This window comes from Palaemon carinicauda, chromosome 37 (assembly GCF_036898095.1).
Source record: "Palaemon carinicauda isolate YSFRI2023 chromosome 37, ASM3689809v2, whole genome shotgun sequence".
NCBI lineage: Eukaryota > Metazoa > Arthropoda > Malacostraca > Decapoda > Palaemonidae > Palaemon > Palaemon carinicauda.
The window spans coordinates 65,158,928-65,181,870 of record NC_090761.1 but is presented as its reverse complement, the minus strand read 5'-3'; the positions used below and the strand labels follow the sequence as shown (position 1 = coordinate 65,181,870).

The window sequence follows — 22,943 nt, the reverse complement described above, 5'->3', positions numbered from 1 at the left end:
CTCTCTCTCATTACCTTGCAATATCCAGGTGTTCACATTTTCCTTTTATGAGTCTTTGGGTTGAATAACTTTTTGCACCATTGTTGTACTATAACTCTCTCTCTCTCTCTCTCTCTCTCTCTCTCTCTCTCTCTCTCTCTCTCTCTCTCTCTCTCTCTCTCTCTCTCTCTCTCTCTCTCTCTCTCTCGTTACTTTGCAACATCCAGGTGTTCACATTTTCCTTTTATGAGACTTTGGGTTGAATAACTTTTTGCACCATTGTTGTACTATAACCTCTCTCTCTCTCTCTCTCTCTCTCTCTCTCTCTCTCTCTCTCTCTCTCTCTCTCTCTCTCTCTCTCTCTCTCTCTCTCTCTCTCTCTCTCTCATTACTTTGCAACATCCAGGTGTTCACATTTTCCTTTTATGAAACTTTGGGTTGAATAACTTTTTGCACCATTGTTGTACTATAACCTCTCTCTCTCTCTCTCTCTCTCTCTCTCTCTCTCTCTCTCTCTCTCTCATTACTTTGCAACATCCAGGTGTTCACATTTTCCTTTAATGAGACTTTGGGTTGAATAACTTTTTGCACCATTGTTGTACTATAATCTCTCTCTCTCTCTCTCTCTCTCTCTCTCTCTCTCTCTCTCTCTCTCTCTCTCATTACTTTGCAACATCCAGGTGACTCACATTTTCCCTTTATGAGACTTTGAATTGAATCACTTTTAGGTAACACTTCTCCTTTACATTTAAGCATAACCAAGAAACTAAACCTGATATGATTAGCTGTTACTCTTCAAAAAAAAAATAAAAAATAAAAAAATAAAATAAAAAAAATGGACATAATACATTTGGTGGGGTGTGATCAATGATAGTTCCGTAAACAATGATCTGTTTTTAGGCAGTTGGTAGTAAACGTAGCGGATGGCAGGGCGAGAGAAAAGTCAAAGTCAAACCTAAGTTAAACAAAAGGGTTTGAGCAAAACATTATTATTATTATTATTATTATTATTATTATTATTATTATTATTATTATTATTATTACTATCCAAGCTACAACCCTAGTTGGAAAAGCAAGATGCTATAAGCCCAGGGGCTCCAACAGGGAAAAATAGCCCAGTGAGGAAAGGAAATAAGGAAATAAATAAATGAAGAGAACAAATTAACAATAAATCATTCTAAAATAAGTAACAACGTCAAAACAGACATGTCATATATAAACTATTAACAACATCAAAAACAAAAACAAGTTGTGGTGTATATGAACACAAACTTGAGTATGTGAAGTATTTGATGAGCCAACTATCCAGTATGGAAGTGCAGTGTAAATGTTGAATGCAAATGAAAAAGAAAACGGGCTGTTGATAGGTAGTTGTCTAGTGCAAGTGGCAATTGAATTGGTGAGCAATGTGGTTATACATGTAAGTGGTCAAAAAAGTTTATCAAGGTGAAGAAATAGATCAGGGAGTTTCAAGACTAATTGGTAATGCTGCTTTGCTCAAGGGGTTAACTACTGCACTGTAATTGTTCAGTGGCTACTTTCCTCTTGGTAAGGGTAGAAGAGACTTTAGCTATGGTAAGCAGCTCTCCTAGGAGAAGAACACTCCAAAATCAAACCAGCGTTCTCTAGTCTTGGATAGTGCCATAGCCTCTGTACCATGGTCTTTCACTGTTTTGGGTTAGAGTTCTCTTGCTTGAGGGTACACTCAGGCACAATATTCTATCTGAATTCTCTTCCTCTTGTTTTGTTAAAGTTTTTGTAGTTTATATAGGAAATATTTCAATGTTGTTACCCTTAAGATATTTTATTTTTCCTTGTTTCCTTTCCTCACTGGGCTATTTTCCCTGTTGGGGCCCCTGGGCTTATAACATTCTGCTTTTCCAACTAGGGTTGTAGCTTAGAAAATAATGATAATGATAATAGAAAGAAAGAGGGTAAGACTAAAACTGTGCTGGATTGATGGAGGGAAATGGTTATTGGAATAAAATGGTCTTAATATAGAGGAAAAGGAATATTACATGTAAATCAGTTACACAAGGTAATGTTCATAAGAGGTTCAACTTGCTGTCGCATTGGTGCTTCTTCAGTATCAGTAATTGAAGTGACTACAATACAATACGGATAAGGATAGGGAAGTGGGGAATATGGGGAAAGGAAGAGTACCCCTGGATGCAATCCAGTTTAGTAGCCCGAAGGCAGGTAATCGGGATGGGAAAGAATAAGGAAAAAGGGAGAAAGAGAAGTACAGGAGAAGAATAAAAGAGAGGGGCAGACCCTCATGCGAAGGTAATATCTTTTAAATTACTAATATTATAGAGGTGCCTGCAAAGATATCCAACTGTGATTCAAGTTGAAATATGCCGGTGGCTCTGACCATTGCCTTCCTCTTCTTTGGTGTAACCCCTGTATATATATATATATATATATATATATATATATATATATATATATATATATATATATATATATATATATACACACATATATATATATATATATATATATATATATATATATATATATATATATATATATATATGTATATATATGTATGTATGTATATATACATATATATGTATATATATATATATATATATATATATATATATATATATATATATATATATATATCCCTTTCTGAGTGCGAATACCTTACTGTGGTGAGAGGGTTTGCATATCGCCATAATCAACAAAGCTGTACTAGTCAGGGACACCCATACAAGGTTGATTCACTATGAGCAATCAGACGAAAATCTCCCACCATCACCAATCGGCACTGACTGGCGTGGTGATGAAAACAGGCCAAATACCACACATAACTACGGACATGTCTGAGGGTTTTGTCTTGCAGTGGACTGGAAATAGCTGTATTTGTTATATATATATATATATATATATATATATATATATATATATATATATATATATATATATATATATATATATATGTGTGTGTGTGTGTGTGTGTGTGTGTGTATTATATATAAAGAGAGAGAGAGAGAGAGAGAGAGAGAGAGAGAGAGAGAGAGAGAGAGAGAGAGAGAGAGAGAGCCCTGTGGAGCATTGTAAAGAAAATCACCTATTGTATGTACTTCAGAATTAATCAGAAATCAACACTTTTCCACCTATCAATTATTTCAAACTACCTTAACATTTCCTTTTTATCAAAACTCATTGATTAATTTTGAAGTCTTCAGATATCTTTGTATTCTTAATTTTCACTAATTTTCTTTAATCATTGTAGCCCCAATGAAGAGCCCAGTAAAAAAAAAGTGGCTCGAAACAGCTGTTGCCACATATCAAATGAAAACCTGAGTGGAGTCTTGCTTGATAGAAGAAATATAGAAATATTACCTTCCGAGTGTTAGACAACACAATTACATCATATATAAATTGTACAGGTAAATGAACATATATATATATATATATATATATATATATATATATATATATATATATATATATATATATATATATATATATATATATATATATATATATATATACTTTTGTGTCAACTTATTCCATACCACGGTACTCTTCCGTTAGAAGTAGTGTAGGCTACCGTGTTGATATGAAGAGACCAGTTTTCATCTGGTCTTGGATTAATGATATCGTAAAGTCTTTGCGCGGTGGTTTAAAACAGGATTGAGACTGCCGTAATGTCCCTCGAATTGACTAGGACTGTTCATTTGTTTGTTATCTTTGCTATCCATAAAGTGGTGGAGAAAGATAACAACTGCTCCTTTCAAACTAGCAGAGTCTTCGCTGCAAATTTTGACTCGACTTCCGTAAACCATTATGCAAATCTTGCGAGATTATGTACATGTTGAACTCACTTACAAGACAATCTTGCATTATCTTTTTTACCGAGTGTCGGTACTTGTGATATTAAATGATTAACTGATTAAAAAACTCGTTCATGTATACAGGCATAAGATAATCAAGAAATGAAGGAACTAGTTAGAATTATAGCAATGGAAAAGAATACTTAATGGCCATAACAACGGCATGGTCAAGCTAAAACACGATGATGGTGTCTATATATGACGGTGGTAAGCTGTGACTAACTGAAGCTCAAGCTTTCCCTTTCCATCCTCATGAATACTGTCATAAGGGATTTCGTAGATGGAGGAAAAATGTATAGAAAATGGGATCTACCACATCGGAAACTGGTTTAATAACATCGTAATTGCGTAAAAGAATAAGTAAAATACTTTCTAACTCTTTGATAATCTATCCAATCAGACTTGTTGAGACGCCATTAATATATATTCTACATTTATTAAGTGAATAATATGTTTTGCACACATCTGAATAGTACAAGCCAATGAAAGTAAAATCGGTGTGGCAACAAGTACATGTGAAGTCGGCGTCGTTGCGACTCGCGAGCCCCACGTTTCTTTTTGTATTGTTTCGTTTTACTGCTCAGCGCATTTCTTGAATCACCAATATTCTTTACTTACCTCACTTTAAGGGCTGATTTTCTGATCCTATACAGCAGAAAATTTTACAGATGATAGAATTTTGCAATGCTGAGTTATAACCAGAGAATTAATTAGAAATGGTAACGAATAAGGTGAACGATACATTTAGAGAAAATGTGAGGCAAGTAAAGTTCTCGAGTAACATGGCCAGTTTAGCTCCCTCAAATTGTTGTGTTGGGGAGGAGGTCCCTTCAGTGTATTGACGAACGTAGTGAGGTGAGCAGAATCAATGCGTATTTTGGATATATTAAATATGCTTCTTTCGCCCGAAATCAGGCAGATTCCACGGTGATAATGTACGGATATGATCACACGGTGTTTACTTTATTTATTGAGAGTGAAATAAAATGATGTGTTGGTGAAGAAAGTCCAAAATAAAAGTGAGAGGAGAGTGTGTGTGTGAGAAAGGCAGCAGGCGAATGGTGGTGGTGTTGGTGGTGGGGACAACTTGTACCAACCAACCTTCTTCTTTTTCTTTCTGTAACCACCATTCTGAAGTACCAGCTGTGCTCCAAATCTGCCTACTTCCAACTCTTGGATAAAACCTGGATTGTTTAACTTTTAACTTGTTATTTATTTTATCAAGTAATTTATCGAAAAAAAAAGTAGCAACTTCTGCAAAACGTGTTTGGTGAACCGCCTCTTGTCAGCAAGTTCCGTAAATATAGCAACATTTCAAGTGAATTTACTTTATTTAACTTGTGAAAATACATGTGGAGTGTTTAGTGAACCTTATTAATATAAGTAAACATATAATACTTTTTATATAAATTGAAAAATAGTGTTGGTGTTTACGCCAATAATTAATTAAATAAAAACCCTGTAATTATTTTGGACGAACTTTCTGTTCACAACTGGACTTTTAGTAAAAAAAAATTTTAAGACTTAAAGTTTTGTGAACTTTAAAAAGGATTTGTGATTGTGACCCACGTTCGGTTTGGAATATAAAGAAACACGTTTATAATCAGAATTATATCGAATCTTTTGTGACCTATTTGTTATCTTCATAATTAATGGGAATGCCTTTAACGACTGGTCCGCATCGAATGAGCACATTTATCATGGTTAGCATCGTTGCTACTCATGACCACCTCCACTACTGACTATGTTGGGTAAGTAAATAAGTAGTTAAGTAGCATATCCGTTACTTGTTTTGTGAAGTAGCATCTCCTTGGCATCATTTTCCTGCAACGTAATCTGACTGTAGTTTATTTCCTTCCTCACTGGGCTATTTTTTCCTGTTGGAGCACCTGGGTTTATAGTATATCCATTACTTATTTTATTAAGTAGCCTCTCTGCTATGTTGGGTAAGTAAATAAGTAGTTAAGTAGCATATCCGTTACTTGTTTTGTGAAGTAGCATCTCCTTGGCATCATTTTCCTGCAACGTAATCTGGCTGTAGTTTATTTCCTTCCTCACGGGGCTATTTTTTCCTGTTGGAGCACCTGGGTTTATAGTATATCCATTACTTATTTTATTAAGTAGCCTCTCTGTGCCATTCTTTTTTTGTAGAGTGTATTCTCCGTAATGTAGTTTGTTTATTTCGGGGTGTGTGTATGATAGCGGCTACCTGTATGTATTATTATGACTAACTTAGAATACGGCAGTGTAAGGGGGGGTCGCAGGGGACTGTTAGCCCCCCTCCCCCGTTAGGTATGTAGGTTAGGTTAGGGAGGAAAGTTTAGATTAGTTAATGTCCATTTTTAATCAGCACACGAGGAACTGGCTTCTCTTATACAAAGGCTCCTTTATTTCCTTTCCTCATTGGGCTATTTTTTCCCGTTGGAGCACCTGGGCATATAGAATCCTGCTTTTCTAACTAGGGTTGTAGCTTAGCTTGTAATGACGATAATAATAGTAATAATGATCACATTATTAATATATGAATGGAACCTGCCTTGTGGATTCTGCTCATGACTATAGCAGCCATTTTTTTTTTTAATGAGGCTGGGTCACCGATTAGAATCATAACTTGAGTAGGCCTATATCCAGGTAATTAGATTATATCAATAATTTTAATTACATTGTGATGTTTACAAATAGTTTACCCTACGGCTGGTTAGGTAACTCGTACTTGAAAAAAGGTATTCGTTCTACCTTCATAACAAACTTGAAGCCTACCAGGCTATCTGGAGGTATGCTACATGCAGGGCCTTTTAGGGCTAGGCCTTAGGCCTAACTTACACTGGGGTCACGGAGATCATCTGCATTTTATTTATTAGAACTCGATACGAGCATCTCTAGGGAACTACATAGATACAAGTTCTTAGTTTTATCGACTAGGCCTATGTTTTTTATATACTGTATTCTGCTTCTTGTAGTTTGGTAACTTAAAAAAAAAATAAGAAATGATTGATGATTTCATTATAGAATTAAGATTTTGTGATGTTCTGTTAGGCAATTTGTGGGAGATTGTTGTTGTTTAGTGTGACAGGTATTAAATATAGGTCTACACACACACACACACACATATATATATATATATATATATATATATATATATATATATATATATATATATATATATATATATTGCCTCTTGTGGTTTACCTTTTATTGCATTTTAAACCCTGACATCCTACGGTGAAGGATTGGCAGAGGAGGAAGGGCTTGTATTTTAAATATTTAGGACCCACGTTTTTGGAAATGTTACTGTCTCCTTTTAGAGGTTAAAGGTTTGTCCCTCCCCTAAAATTTTATTGTCCGTAGAATGAGGGTCTGGATCTTAGACCGCTATTCGGTTGGGTAGTGGACTATGGCAGCTGACGCCGAAGCAACTGGATTTAGCCATGTTAACGTGTGTTGAGAATTGATAGTTTATAAATGATTGATTTTAGATAGTTTTCTTAGCTTAATATTATTTTTATTATTAGGATATGTTGAATGGAGAAGTATTGATTTGAAAGCTCAAGATAGAGACGACTGGCGAAATCTAACCCTTTGCGTCAATAGGCGTGGGAGGAGATGATGATGATTATGATTATTGTTATTATTACGGTATTAGCTTAACTCCATCCCTACTTGGATGAGCAAGCTGTAGTGGGATGCACTATCCTTTATTTTATTATTAAAGTTTATTGCCATTTGTAAACTATCTTTCACGTTGCCATCTTGAAGGGTCTTTTTTCATATTTTTTTTTCTGAACATGACAATGCAATATGCAATAGTCTTACATTTGGTTCGTAGATCTGGAAGAGTTTAATGATTAATGTTTTCTTACTTTTCTATGTGTGATTTCAATAAAAGAATTCATAATATTTGTAGTATTCAACTTGTTCAAACGTACATTCTGATCGCAGGCCAACAAACATTTTAGTTTGACTGCAAATAGAAATTCAGCTACATTTTTATGCCAATCTGAAAGCAGTGTGACTTGGTTTTGAATGTGTCATAGTGGAAGAATGAAGGTATTGCCAGTGGTTTGTATGTTAGAATTTTATGTGAAGTTTATGTCGGAGTAATATACAGTGTATATATATATATATATATATATATATATATATATATATATATATATATGTGTGTGTGTGTGTGTGTGTGTGTACTTTTCATAGTTTATTTCCTCATATCCTTTCCTCACGGGGTTCTTTTCCCCTGTTTGAGCCCTGCTTTTCTAATGAGTTGTAGCACACACACACACACACACACACATATATATATATATATATATATATATATATATATATATATATATATATACACCTACTAGAGTTGCGTCCTATGAGTTTAGAGGTTTCACTTGATCACAACAGAACTTCTTTGCTCAAGAGTCGGTGTAAAGTTGTCAGCTTAAGGTCGGCGGCGTTATACCGTTGGGTTTGTCTCGTCATTCTGCTTCCGACGATTGTACAGAGTCATGACGGTGGTAACGGGGCTGAAGGAAAATGGGGATGGATACGACGCAAGGGAAAATTGACCTGCGCCTGTTGGTGATGAGCGTAGCAATTGGAGAGAGAGAGAGAGAGAGAGAGAGAGAGAGAGAGAGAGAGAGAGAGAGAGAGAGAGAGAGAGAGAGAGAGAGTGCGTCAGTGTATACGTACATACATATGCAGTGTCTTATGCTTAGGACCACGTCTGTAGGGGCCAAGTTTGACTCAAGGCAGGTACATTTCTTCTCGTCAAAAAGGGACATAGGACTAGATATGTAAGTTTCTGGTTCGATTTTGGACACGTATTTAAGGCAATGCCTTTTCTTAAATGCCACCGTTCCTCTTGTCCTGTTCTGCTGTTTGTTGAGGATAGGCCTATCTGATAGCAGCATCATTTCAAATGGTTAGACCTAGTAACTTCTGTTTTTCATTCGTATCGAGTCATAAGTTTCTGGTTCGAAATCTGGACACAGATTTAAGGTAATGCCTTATTTTTAAATTCATAGGTCTTCTAGTGTCCTGTTCTGATAAATTTTCTTTGGAAGGATAGGCCTAATCTATTAGCAGCATCGTCTCAAACGTCTAGACCCAGCAATTTCTGTTTTCCTATTTTTTCTTGCTAACGAAGGACAAGAGCCTTCGTCTCCTTCCACGCCTGTGCCAAGGGCTTGGTCACCCACTTTTCCCCCGACGGTTGGTTATAAAGGACGCCTGAAGAGAGGCGCCGTTGTATTGATCATTGCCTGACGATGGGAGAACGGTCGGCTACGGTCCACCAACTCCCTTATTTTTCAGTTTCCTTTTTATCGGCTTCATGCTCGGCGCAGTAGGCATGTAAGTTAGGTCATTTGTCTCCATATGTAGGCCTACAGGACACACGTCGCAAAGGCTGACAGTGTGAATGCGTTAGGCCTTCTAGTCACTTAGTACATCCCCCTTTGCAGCAGAAGCTTAGGCCTATTTTATTATTGCAGAAGACAGCAGCAGCCCACGCTCGTGTTGTGCCGGCCGTTACACTAGTGTCATGGAGGAGGCGAAAATCATACCAGATTTTTGTTATTGTTAGTAAATATTGTTAGTTTTGTATTCGTGTTATTGTTTATTAGTGTTTGTTTGTAGTATTTCATAGTATATATTCAATTGCCTCATGAGTTAAGAAATGAGGTTCAAAGTAATTTGTTGGTATGCTGTGATAAGATTTAATTATCTTATGTATCTGATGTATTTGAAGCATTGCGGTATTATTTTGGTGGTTAAGGGTAAGGAAAGGCGTAATTGGGATTAAAAAAAAAATTTCTTGTCTTTTTTATTTGTAAATAGTTTGTTTTAGCTACATAGATATCCTCTCTGCATTGATCCAAAGTAAATTTCTACGTTGTATTATTATTATTATTACTGGCCAAGCTACAACCTTAGTTGGAAAAACAGTATGCTATAAGCCCAAGGGCTCCAACAGAGAAAACTAGCCCAGTGAGGAAAGGAAATAATAAACAATATGAGAAACTACATTATACTTTGTCCGATGTGAAGCTGATTGCCTTTAGATTTAATTATTGATGCACATGTCAGTTTTTTTTTTAATCCAGTATCGATAGGTTGAAGCCATTATTGTTTTAACTGTCTTATCGTCATGAGTTTTTTTTTTTATTTAATATCTCTTTCACTTATGCGTAAAATTAGTTCAACTTTTATTATTATTATTACTGTCCAAGCTACAACCCTAGTTGGAAAAGCAAGGTGCTATAAGCCCAGGGGCTCCAACAGGGAAAAATAGCCCAGTGAGGAAAGGAAATAAGGAAATAAATAAATGAAGAGAATAAATTAACAATAAATCAATCTAAAAAAAAGTAACAACGTCAAAACAGATATGTCATATATAAACTATTAACAACGTCAAAAACAAATATGTCATATATAAACAATAAAAAGTTATACATATTTTACAGCAAAGAGATATCCATTTAACTCTTTTTGCCTAATGTTTTTTCTGAAGACTTCTTTTCTCTTATAATTCTTCCTTTTATTTTACCTGATAATATGCCAGCTTCACAAATGGAATAAATTTGTTTTTTCTGAATACTTGGTTAAAGGAAACCATCTAAGTTCAGTCGTAACTTTCATAGAATGGTAATATATACCGAGTTAAAGTTCATACATTTATGAGTTCTTGGTTGATGCTATTGGATTAGAAATATTTCTTTTGTTCTTGAATATCAAGATTTTTTTTTTTTTTTTTGCTCGATAGGAATTTGACCTTCCACGCCTTACTGACTTTTGTCTGTATTTAATATTTTTCTTATACACACACGCATATATATATATATATATATATATATATATATATATATATATATATATATATATATATATATTGGGTTTATGCTACGAGAATTTTACCAGAATAGCAGAAAAATGGACCATGCAAATATTACAAATGTTTTATGAAAAGAGTGCTTTGATTCCAATGTAATTTCAAAGGGGGAATGTTATATTTACCATTTAACGCACACACACACACACACATATATATATATATATATATATATATATATATATATATATATATATATACAAACATATATATATATATATATATATATATATATATATATATATATATATATATATATATATATATATATATATATCAAAATGGCTGTTATCAGTAAATTATCAAGCTATATGGTCTACTGATCAAATACCGAGATATTGAGTCTCCAAGCTGTGAAATTGCTTTATTAATAAACTAGCTTATTAGTCTAGCTTGGCCAATATGAAGTCTATACTGTATATCATATGTACATTGGTACGTTTGGTACAATTCCTTTTAATATACGGACGACAGTAGGAATATCGTCCTTTGCAAAATTCAGTATAGGCCTATATCGATTTCGAGGTGATTGTATGTAGACCTATGTATTTACATAATTATATAAGGAATCATTTTGATTCATTATGTAGTTTGTGTACCTTCAACCCATGATTTATACACACGTCTGTGTATTATGTGTCTAATTGTAAGGCGAGTCTGTTTACAGTGTTCCTTGCACTGCATACCGTAGTTGGTAATATAAGTTCTTAGCAACGTCCCTTCAACCTCAGTTTCATAACTTTCCATAGCTTACTCTGAATTTGTTCCCCAACTTTTCAATACTTAGCTGTTCAACCTCTTCAACTGTCTTCACGTCTTTTGCTTGATCAAATCCTTCTGGTTAGCAATGTTGATATAGTAATTTTAACTATATATGATAAGTATAATGAGTCTTACTTTAATAACATATTAATTTTTTTAGTATGAGTTCTCAAGATGATACATTCTTAATTATTATCGGATGATTCTTAATTCTCCTTTTCTGATACGATGAACACTGGTGTGGCATGTCAGTGAATATACGGTTGAAAGGTCGCTCATGAATGGCAGAGGCAAATGATAATGATAATGCCCCGCTCCATCCAAGGTAGGATCAGGGAGGGACAGGCAATGGCTGCAAGGAACTTAGCAGGGACCTATAGGCTCCCCCAAATCAGACATCCCTAGCTCACAAGGATCGGGAGGTTGCAGGATCTATCGAGCCCGAGCGGTTGTCGAACACCAGTCCAGCAGATCACCAGACAAGGACGTTTCCAATATACTTCCATAACTAATGAATAAAGTTTCGACGTTTCAAGACAACGATATCTAATGTTGTTACTGTTCTTAGAATATTTTATTTTGTTCATTACTTCTCTTGTAATTTGTTTATTTCATTATTTCCTTTCCTCACTGGGCTATTTTCCCTGTTGGAGCTCTTGGACTTATAGCATCCTACTTTTCCAACTAGGGTTGTAGCTTAGCTAGTAGTAATGATAATGATTATAACAACAATACGAAAGAAGATACGACCAACACCTAATAGCCATAATATTTGATAAGCTTTATGGTGGTCTGCTACTCTATCCCCTGTTTCAAGTAAGGTTCTTATACGGTCTAATAGACCGATGTAACTTGACGATAGGAATGTTCACTCGCCCGTACGACTAGGGGCCCGGTTTATCGGCATTTTATCAGCCGTATGAGGATGGATAATAAACAAACACTTGAGACAGGAGATGCCGTGAAATGTTCCAAAGTCTGGCGCTCGCTTTAGCCAGCCTGGTGTTTTCGTCCACGTGTCTGTTTAAAGGTTTAAGTGCCACTTAATGACAGAGGTAAGGGACAGTGACGTTGTCCTATCAAACATGACAATGCCCTAGAGACTGAACATATATTCATATGATCAGCGCCCAAGCCCCCTCTCCACCCAAGCTAGGACTAAGGAGGACAATGCCCTGGAGACTGAACATATATTCATATGATCAGGGCCCAAGCCCCCTCTCCACCCAAGCTAGGACTAAGGAGGGCCAGGCAATTGTTGCTGATGACAGCAGATAGACCTATAGGCTCACCCAAACCCCCCGTCCTTAGATCTCAAGGATGGTGAGGTTTCAGCGACTAAAGGAACTAACAAGTTTGAGCTAGACTCGAGCCCCAGTCTGGCGTTCACCAGTCAGGGACGTTACTGTATCGGGCGATATGTTTTCATGGTGCTGTAACATGCATATTACAGAAGGTCCTCAAGTTACAAAATTAATATGCTCCAAGAAGCTGTTTGTGAATAGAATTTTATTACATTTTGGCATAGGATAGGCCTAACCTGAATCTAATTTTCATAAGGAATAGATATCAGGTTATTACAAATGTCGTTTTGGTAACTGTGATCTTTATCGTATCTTTATTTTCAGTTGGATTTCTGTTTGTATCTAAGTAGGATATCTTCTGTACCTGTGAGGAAAGTAATATTTACGTTCGTGTTTTCCGACACATTCTCGAATATTGGGTAATTTTGTAACTATGTTATCGTTTTAGAGTAATTTTTGAAAATGGGCATAATGTGTATATCGACCTAATTGTTAAGGTTAGTATATATATATATATATATATATATATATATATATATATATATATATATATATATATATATATATATATATATATATATATATATATATATATATATATATATATATATATATATTTATATATATAATTTTTTTCAGTCAGATTGAATAGGATATGGAAAAGTAGTGTTGATGGGCTCATTCATAATTTTCTTAAGAATTTAGTTTTATACAGTATGTTATTATTATTATTGTTGTTATTATTATTTGCTAAGCTACAACCCTAGCTGGAAAAGCAGGATGCTATAAGCCCAGGGGCTATGACGGGGAAAATTGCCCAGATATATATATATATATATATATATATATATATATATATATATATATATATATATATATATATATATATAAGTGTGTGTGTTATACATGTGTGAAAGGTGAGTCTGATGTTGGTGTTGTGTTCAAGATAATCAGAGCGTGAGGCTGTCCCAAGTTTTGATGCATAATAGGCCTATCAACGTTCCTCCCTCTACGCTTTTTGTTTATTTAAGCCTTATTTTGTGGTCCTTCCTTACTAGCTTGGAGAGTGGATTACGGGAAATCGTCTATTTTATATCTCAATTACTAAAATGGATTAAATGGTGTAATTAAATATGATGAATTGCTCTCGTTTTGATGTTTGTATTGTGAGATTTGCCTTATAGAGTGTTTTTGAATATGTTCTTTTAATCTAATGTATACCTGATTTTTATTGTTCCAAATTTGCATTCTTACTCAAGCAGATACCTTTGCCTTGATATTAAGTCAGATTTATCTAGTGGTTTCTCACTCGCCCTAACCTTGGTCTAGAGATGGCGTGTCCTATTTGTCTGCTCCCTATTTCTGGTGTAGGCTTATTCTCGTGAGTTTTTTTTTCTTTTTTTGTGTAAACTGTCAAATTTGTTATTTGGGGAGTTTTTACTGAATGGAATGTTGGATTGCTATAAAACACACTTTATAAACTTCGTTTTTTAACCTTTATGTGTTTCTTATACAGTTTGTGACACCTGCGAAAGAAAGAAACAACCGTAACGCACAAACACACAGCTAGAAATTACATATATATATATATATATATATATATATATATATATATAGAGAGAGAGAGAGAGAGAGAGAGAGAGAGAGAGAGAGAGAGAGAGAGAGAGAGAGAGAGAGAATAAGCAGACGCGAGTGGAATGACGTATGAGGCTTTTGTCCTGCAGTGGACTAGTAACGGCTGATGAGGATAATGTAAGATATATATATATATATATATATATATATATATATATATATATATATATATATATATATAGTGATTTCTAGCTGCAGAATCTTTCATGATTACCGGGTGGTTTAAAATTGCATTCTTCTAGGTACTCTACACAAAGGAGTCATTAACAGTCTATCGAACCCCTCTACACTTAAGGTACCTTAAACCCGGTTAGGTCTCTCTCTCTCTCTCTCTCTCTCTCTCTCTCTCTCTCTCTCTCTCACACATTGAAGATTCAAGGTAGTTAAAAGTGCAGCAAAAATAATGGGATAAGAATTCTTTTTTTAGATAATCGTAATAATAATAATTCCCAACCGTGTGCTTTATTATGCCCGTGTGTCTTTTGCGTAGGTGAAAATCGGGCAGCGAATATAACTCAGTGGGGTTATTTCTGTCTGCGGGTAGTAGTGCGGGCCTGTGTGCTCGCTGTTTCTTCAGGTGGCAAGTTGAGAGTTGCCAGTTTGGGAAAGGGAGAGTGAGTGAATACGTGAGGAGGAGAAGTAGGGGGGGGGAGGGGGGAGAGGTTCAGAGCGTGTGATTAGGGGTTGGAGAGAGGGGAGGGGAGGGGGGTTTGGTAGAGGTTAGTGATTTGTGTTCAACACGGGAAGCCTTTTGGATCCGCCAGGGTGCATCAAAACCAACTCGGCTGGCACTGCGGTCATCAACGTGTGTTGGGTTAGGTTTTGTCTTCTAGATGGATTGTATTTCATAACGATTTTCCTTTCAAGTTCAGAGCGGCGATGATATCTCTCTCTCTCTCTCTCTCTCTCTCTCTCTCTCTCGTGACATTCCTTTTGCCATATTTATTCACTTAATATTAACTTCTCTTTCTTGTTCAATCTAAATTTGTAGATCTCTCTCTCTCTCTCTCTCTCTCTCTCTCTCTCTCTCACACATTGAAAGTGAGTTACAATAATTGTTAGTAAGTCTAGTATACCTAAATATTTACCTTTCAATTTCGTTACTCCAGTATGCATGGAAATATGTGGAGGATCGTCTCTCTCTCTCTCTCTCTCTCTCTCTCTCTCTCTCTCATATTGAAAGTGAGTTACAATAATTGTTAGTAAGTCTAGTATACCTAAATATTTACCTTTCAATTTCGTTACTCCAGTATGCATGGAAATATGTGGAGGATCATCTCTCTCTCTCTCTCTCTCTCTCTCTCTCTCTCTCTCTCTTATTGAAAGGGAGTTACAATAATTGTTAGTAAGTCTAGTATACCTAAATATTTACCTTTCAATTTCGTTACTCCAGTATGCATGGTAATATGTGGAGGATCATCTCTCTCTCTCTCTCTCTCTCTCTCTCTCTCTCTCTCTCTCTTATTGAAAGGGAGTTACAATAATTGTTAGTAAGTCTAGTATACCTAAATATTTACCTTTCAATTTCGTTACTCCAGTATGCATGGTAATATGTGGAGGATCATTCTCTCTCTCTCTCTCTCTCTCTCTCTCTCTCTCTCTTATTGAAAGGGAGTTACAATAATTGTTAGTAAGTCTAGTATACCTAAATATTTACCTTTCAATTTCGTTACTCCAGTATGCGTGGAAATACGTGGAGGATCATCTCTCTCTCTCTCTCTCTCTCTCTCTCTCTCTCTCTCATGCCAGGTTACCTGTTAGACCAAGTTATTCCGTTTTTTTATCAAATGTTAAGTTGCCATCGGTATTATCTTCATTTAATGTATTTCTTACTCTCGTTCTTACATGATCCCATCGTTCAATTCGCACATATTCTGCATAATCTAGAATTAGATCCGAGCCTTTATCCGGGTTCGTATATTCACAAGAGTATCATAAGTTGGTACAAGGACAATATGCAAGCCAAGTTTCAAGATATGAATTTGTAATGCGAGGAAGCATGACCTTTTGTCACACAAATGTTGTAACTACATCTGATGGGAAGGTTTATTTGCTGTGTTTCATTAGTGGTTTTTTTTTTTTTTTTTTTTTTTTTTTTGTCAGAGTAGGGTTATTTATTTAGTTATTTGTCTTTTTCCATTTCGATTTTTTTTTTATTTATTGAAAATCTGTTTATTCATTTACTGAAGTATATAGTTTTCGGGCTAAGTGTTCATCCATGCAGATTTTTATAATTTTGACATATTGTTTAGTAGAAAGAAAATCAGGAATATTTAAATTTTTTGTACAAATATATGATTTCAATGTTTACTCATATGCCATGCTATTGTTATTAATGACTTATTGTTTAGTAGAAAGAAAATCAGGAATATTTAAATTTTTTTGTACACATATATGATTTCAATGTTGACTCATACGCCATGCTATTGTTATTGATGATTTTATTAAAAGCTTATCTGAGTACATTTCGCTTTAACTGTAGTAAGGGTATTTTCTTACGTTTCCAAGATGTGTGGAATCGTTTATTGGCAAGGTACTATTTTATATGTTGTCTTGAAACAATTGCATTTATTGTCAAACACGTTTACATAAGTATGTGTTTAGCTACCATATATATTTTGTCACGTTCTAATTATTTACTAACTTTAATGATACTCACTCAGAGCATTGTCTTTTTTTAGAAGGTTTACGCATGACGATCCGCCATCATAAATATAACCTTAAATCATCTTATTTCTTTTTTCATGTGATTTAACATCATTAACCCTTAGGTTCAGCCATTTTCTTGTAGGCTGTAACCAAACGAATTTAATAATAGATATACGTGCGTATCTCTCGTCAACTTTTTAACATGTTTGTTTTGGACACTTTTTCTCTTTGGTGAAATTTCATTGGGATTTGCCCCTTTGTATCAAAAGTTGGTTTTTTCTTTCATCAATTCGCTTTGGATGTTGTTATTTTTAATATGCATTCATTCGCGTGTGTGTCTTTCATTGTCCTCTTCGTGTTTTTTTTTTTTTTGGGGGGGGGGGTTATTCCTCCTAATATCAGGTTTTGGTCTTTTTTTTCTAGCAATCTAATCCGAAGAGTAAATGGGTTTAATTTATTCTTTTTATTAATCTTAGCGCTTTTTTTTATTGGCAATCTTTATCATTTCACTCTTTATCAAAACATTTTTTTAAATATATCTTTATTTAAATGTATTCTTTTAAAAAGCTTTGTAGCCTATCTTGAAATGTTTTATAGTTACGGTTTTGCTTTTAAGGTGGTAATGGGGATGTAGTACACATACACACACACACACACACACACAAATATATATATATATATATATATATATATAATGTGTATGCATACTTATAATTTTCGTACTGTAAATCCATTGCAATATAGCATGACTAATATACTTAATGGTATAATCAGTATTCAAGCACGATAAGCAACCTATCTAACTTACATAAACAAAGAGGAATAGTATTACTGTGCATACATTTACGTACACTAGTATCCGTATGTGTGGATGCACGAAATTAATCCTAGACACAAAGTCTCTTTAAATATCAGTGATTTTATTGTTTGTAAGAGAGAATTGTATATTTGTATCGACCCAAAACTAATAAAATAATCTTTTATACAGTTTTATTGAATTGTATATTTGTATCCATTAAAACTGATAAATCAGTCTTTTATACAGTCTTATTGGATTGTATGAGAGAATTGTATATTTGTATCAACTAAAATTTAATAAAGCAGTCTTTTATACAGTTTTAATGAATTGTAGGAGAATTGTATATTTATATCTACCGAAAACTAATAAAGCAGTCTTTTATACAGTTTTATTGAATTGTATGAGAAAATTGTATATTTTTATCTACCGAAAAATAATAAAGCAGTCTTTTATACACCTCCACAATTTTTCACAATTTATACAGAAGTATACACTGTTGAAATAAGCTTCTCTACCACGTGAAAGTTTGAATTTCGTGAAAGTGATTCAAACTTTCACATGTGCACGGTTCTAGCCATCCGTCACACGGAGTCAGCGTGAGGTTATTGTGAAATATATTCCATAATTGGTCGGGAAGGGCTGGTTGACAATGGGGTCCTTATTTATTTCGTGAAACGTACTTTTTTTTAGTATGTCGTTATTGGAAAAAAAAGTTAGTTTTAAATTAGGTACTGTTGTGAGTGTAGCGAAATAGAAACGAAATGGTACTGGTAATACACACACAAACACGCACACACACACACTATTCTATCTTATTTCTCTTCATCTTGTTTTGTTAGTTTTTATAGTTTTTGACGTTGTTACTTAATTAAGAATGATTTATTGGTAATTTGTTCTCATCATTTATTTATTTCCTTATTTCCTTTCCTCACTTGGCTATTTTTCCCTGTTGGAGCCCCTGGGCTTATAGCATCTTGCTTTTCCAACTAGGGTTGTAGCTTGGATAGTAATAATAATAATATAGGAGATGTCTATTTTGATGTTTCCTTGTTTTCTTTCCTCACTGGGCTATGTTCCCTGTTGGAGCCCTTGGGCTTATAGCATTCTGCTTATCCAACCAGGGTTGTAGCTTAGCAAGTAATTATCATAATAATAATATGGTATGTTTGTAACTATTATATATTAGCATTCCAAAGTACATATAATTGTTTCCAAATATCTTATTTTTAGGTTTGGAATTTCACTGTGCTGAGTTACTGTTATATTAACTGTGATTTTATAATTATGTAGATCTCTTATCACATTTCTAAATTATGATATCTAAATTGGGGTTATTTTGATAATATAAGTTGACAAGTAAGCGTGTTTCAATCGAGGGTATTTTGTAAACAGTCAACAAAACAAATAAGATTTTATTCTATTTTAAGTTTGTCTGACTTAAATCATTACCTTGAATTGTATAGGCCTAATTCTGAAGCCAGTTTTTTTTTTTTTTTTTTTTTTATCTTGGAATGTAGAGTTCTGAGTTCTGAAGCCAGTTTATGGTTTTCATTTCTTGAATAGTAGAATTCCGAAGCCAATTCTTGGTTTTCTCTATCTTGAACTATAGTTCAGAGACCAATATATATTTCTTTACCTTGAAGCCAATTTATTATTTTCTTCATCTTGAATTTTAGAGTTCAGGAACCAATTCATAGGTTTCTTCATCTTGAATTATTGTAGTTTTGTGACCAATATGTTTGTCTTCACCTTTTAATCTTATAGTTCTGAAACCAATTTATGATTTTCTTTATCTTGAATTTTAGAGTTCAGAAACTAATCCATAGTTTTCTTTATCTTGAATTATTGTAGTCCTGTGACCAATATGTTTGTCTTCACGTTTTAATCGTATAGTTCTGAAACTAATTTATGATTTTCTTAAATTCTCATCTACAGCTCTGAAACCAATTTATGATTTTCTTCAATTCTCATCTACAGTACAGCTCTGAAACCAATTTATGATTTTTTTTCTATTCTCATCTACAGCTCTGAAACCAATTTATGATTTTTTTCTATTTTCATCTACAGCTCTGAAACCAATTTTTTATTTTCTTCAATTCTCATCTACATCTCTGAAGCCAATTTATGATTTTCTTCAATTCTCATCTACAGCTCTGAAATCAATTTATGATTTTTTTCGATTCTCATCTACAGCTCTGAAACCAATTTATGATTTTTTTTTTCTATTCTCATCTATAGCCCTGAAACCAATTTATGATTTTTCCTATTCTTATCTACAGCTCTGAAACCAATTTATGATTTTTTTTTTCTATTCTCATCTATAGCCCTGAAACCAATTTATGATTTTTCCTATTCTTATCTACAGCTCTGAAACCAATTAATGATTTTCTTCAATTCTCATCTACAGCTCTGAAACCAATTTTTCTATTCTTATCTACAGCTCTGAAACCAATTTATGATTTTTTTTTCTATTCTCATCTACAGCTCTGAAACCAATCTGCCTTTTCCCATTTTCCTTCACGGTTGCATTTTCGTGAGACCTCCCCGTTTGGCGATGGCTCGTTGTTGAATTTGCTAAACACCAGTCAGAGCAAGTGCAATTTTCCCTCTGTGGGGGTCTTTGCTGAACGGAAACCCCGAGGCATTTCCTGCAGGTTTCTTTTGCAATGTGTATGTTCAGAGTTACGAAACAGGCTTGTTTGTGCTGGGTAATAGCTCTGCTTTGGCTGATGATAGTGCTGTTGTTTGTTTTATTGGTTTTGTTGATTACACCAATGCGTGCATTAGTACCGTTGGGATGCCTTTGTTATTAACCGTTCGTGCGAACACCCGACGAGTGGTTAATAATAGCAGTGAGATATATTTGGAGTTCCCCATAAGAACCTAAAGATAAAACTGCTTAAATTTTAACGATTTAAAGGTTACTCATGAATGGCAGAGGCAAGGTAGAGTGACAATGTGCAAGAGATTGACAGGGATATACATATAATCAGCCCCCAAAAGCTATGACCAGGGAGGGACCAGGCAGTGGCTGCTGATGAATCGGCAGGTAGTCTTACAGGCTCCTTCTGCATTCCATATCCTTAACTCACATGGATAGTGAGTTTGCAGACATAACGAGAAACTATCGGGCTTGAGCGGATCTCGAACCTCAGTCCAGCGGAACGCTAGGCGGGGACGTTTCCAAAAAACCATATGAAATGGTTAATGAAACTTGCCTTTGTTATTTGTCAATAGGAGGAAATACATAAATACAACAGGATTGCGATTACAATGTCTTTTACGAAGAATCTGCCCGCTGTAATATGCGGAAACCTTTGTTGAAACAGTAGACGTCATTATTGGTCAGAGTTACAGTTTTACCTGTAACTTTTTTTTTTTTTTTTTTTTTTTTTTTTTTTTTTTTTTTTTTTTTTTTTTTTTGAGCTTTCTTTTAGAGTAAACGATTGGTGTACATGAGAAGCATTCTTATTGGCAATTTTTCATTGATGGGTTTTCCTATGTAAAGGATGCTCGTACATATATATCATCAGCCACTACTAGTCCAATGCAGAACAAAGGCCTCAGACATGTCCTTCCAATCGCGTCTGTTATGTGTAGTGTGATATATATATATATATATATATATAGAGGGAGAGAGAGAATCTATAATAAAGTTTATTTAGTCTAACGTATCGAATTGTTATTGGGGATGGCCTTCCTGCCTTATTCCATATACATAAACCTTTCAGTAACCTCAGTGATGTAGGCTACTTTAATATTTATTTGGTGGATTTCAAAAAATATATATCGTTGAGGGAAGAGTTCACTAATTTACATTTCCATTAATTTTAAAATCCGGAAAATGTTGAAGGCACATTAATCTGCTGTCCTATATTTATATATTAACTTTTATTACTGTTTAAAGTATACTTAGCCTCTGTAACTTGGTCTTCCACTGTCTTGTGGTTAGAGTTTTCTTGCTTGAGGGTACATTCGAGCACACTTTTCTATCTTATTTCTCGTCCTCTTGTTATTTGAAGTTTTAATAGTTTATGTATAATAGATTTATTTTAATGTTATTCGTAAACTTTTCTTTTAGTATTTTTCCTTATTTCCTTTCCTCACTGAGCTATTTACCCTGTTGAGCCCTTGGGCTTATAGCATCCTGCTTTTCCAACAAGGGTTGTAGCTTAGCAAGTAATAATAATGATAATAATAATATAATAATAATAATAATAATAATAATAATAATAGAATCAAATTATTAATATGAATAGTCCAGAGGAACGTAATTAAAGAAAAACATTCCTGTTTTGTCACCTTGGTTATCATGTGGCAGTAATGAAAACGCGTTCAGATACGACAGGATTAGCGAACGCAAAACCGCTTGAGGATAATCTTTCGTCTTCAAGGTTTTCACAGGGAGGAAGGGCTCCTGGATATTACGTGTAGAAACGACTCCCGGATGTGACGTCACTCGGTCTGGTAAGGACCAAAGAGATTTACGAAGGTATAGTGCACAGTTCAGGCTGGTTTTTTTAAGAGCTTGCGAATTGTTGAATGTGACGGATGTATATCAGTGCGAAAGTATTCGGTTTTTTTTTAGAGGGAAAGGGGTAACGGATATAAAGTGCATATTACTTTTCGTGTGTTTAAGCGTAATAGCAGATTGTTTTATATTTCAATATTGAAGTTGATGGCTTAGATTATAAACACATACATATATATATATATATATATATGTATGTATGTATGTATGTATGTATGCCAAAGTCATTTCAAAACATGTAGAAAACGAATTATTTTGGTACATAATTATTAAGTGTGTATTATTTTATTTCTCTCTCCTCTCTCTCTCTCTCTCTCTCTCTCTCTCTCTCTCTCGATGACAAAACGCTTGCCACATCCTCCTCGGAAATTCTTTTCTAAGGCGGCTGTCTACCTGGCAACCTCTTCGGTTCCCAGGTGGAAAAGGGTCTTGGGACCTGGTTCATCTAGAAAGCTGCTAATGGTAATAATGGTCACAACAGGTGATCGGTGACTCAGCCGTGATGAAATGGTTACCGTGGTGGATGTTTGCACACAGTCTCTCTCTCTCTCTCTCT

At 34.6% G+C, this 22,943-nt stretch overlaps 1 protein-coding gene across 8 annotated transcripts in view; it reads left to right on the top strand.

The window, feature by feature from the left end:
- The first annotated feature begins 4,665 nt into the window (after positions 1-4,665).
- LOC137629737 (nuclear receptor coactivator 2-like) overlaps positions 4,666-22,943 on the top strand; it is a 250,735-nt gene continuing 232,457 nt past the window's right edge. For all 8 annotated transcript variants that reach the window (XM_068361326.1, XM_068361323.1, XM_068361332.1 and 5 more), the window contains exon 1: positions 4,666-5,578. Coding sequence is in view for 5 of the 8 variants with exons in the window: in XM_068361323.1 (XP_068217424.1) it covers positions 5,550-5,578 (29 nt within the window). In the remaining 3 variants the exon portion in view is untranslated. The remainder of the gene's footprint in view (positions 5,579-22,943) is intronic.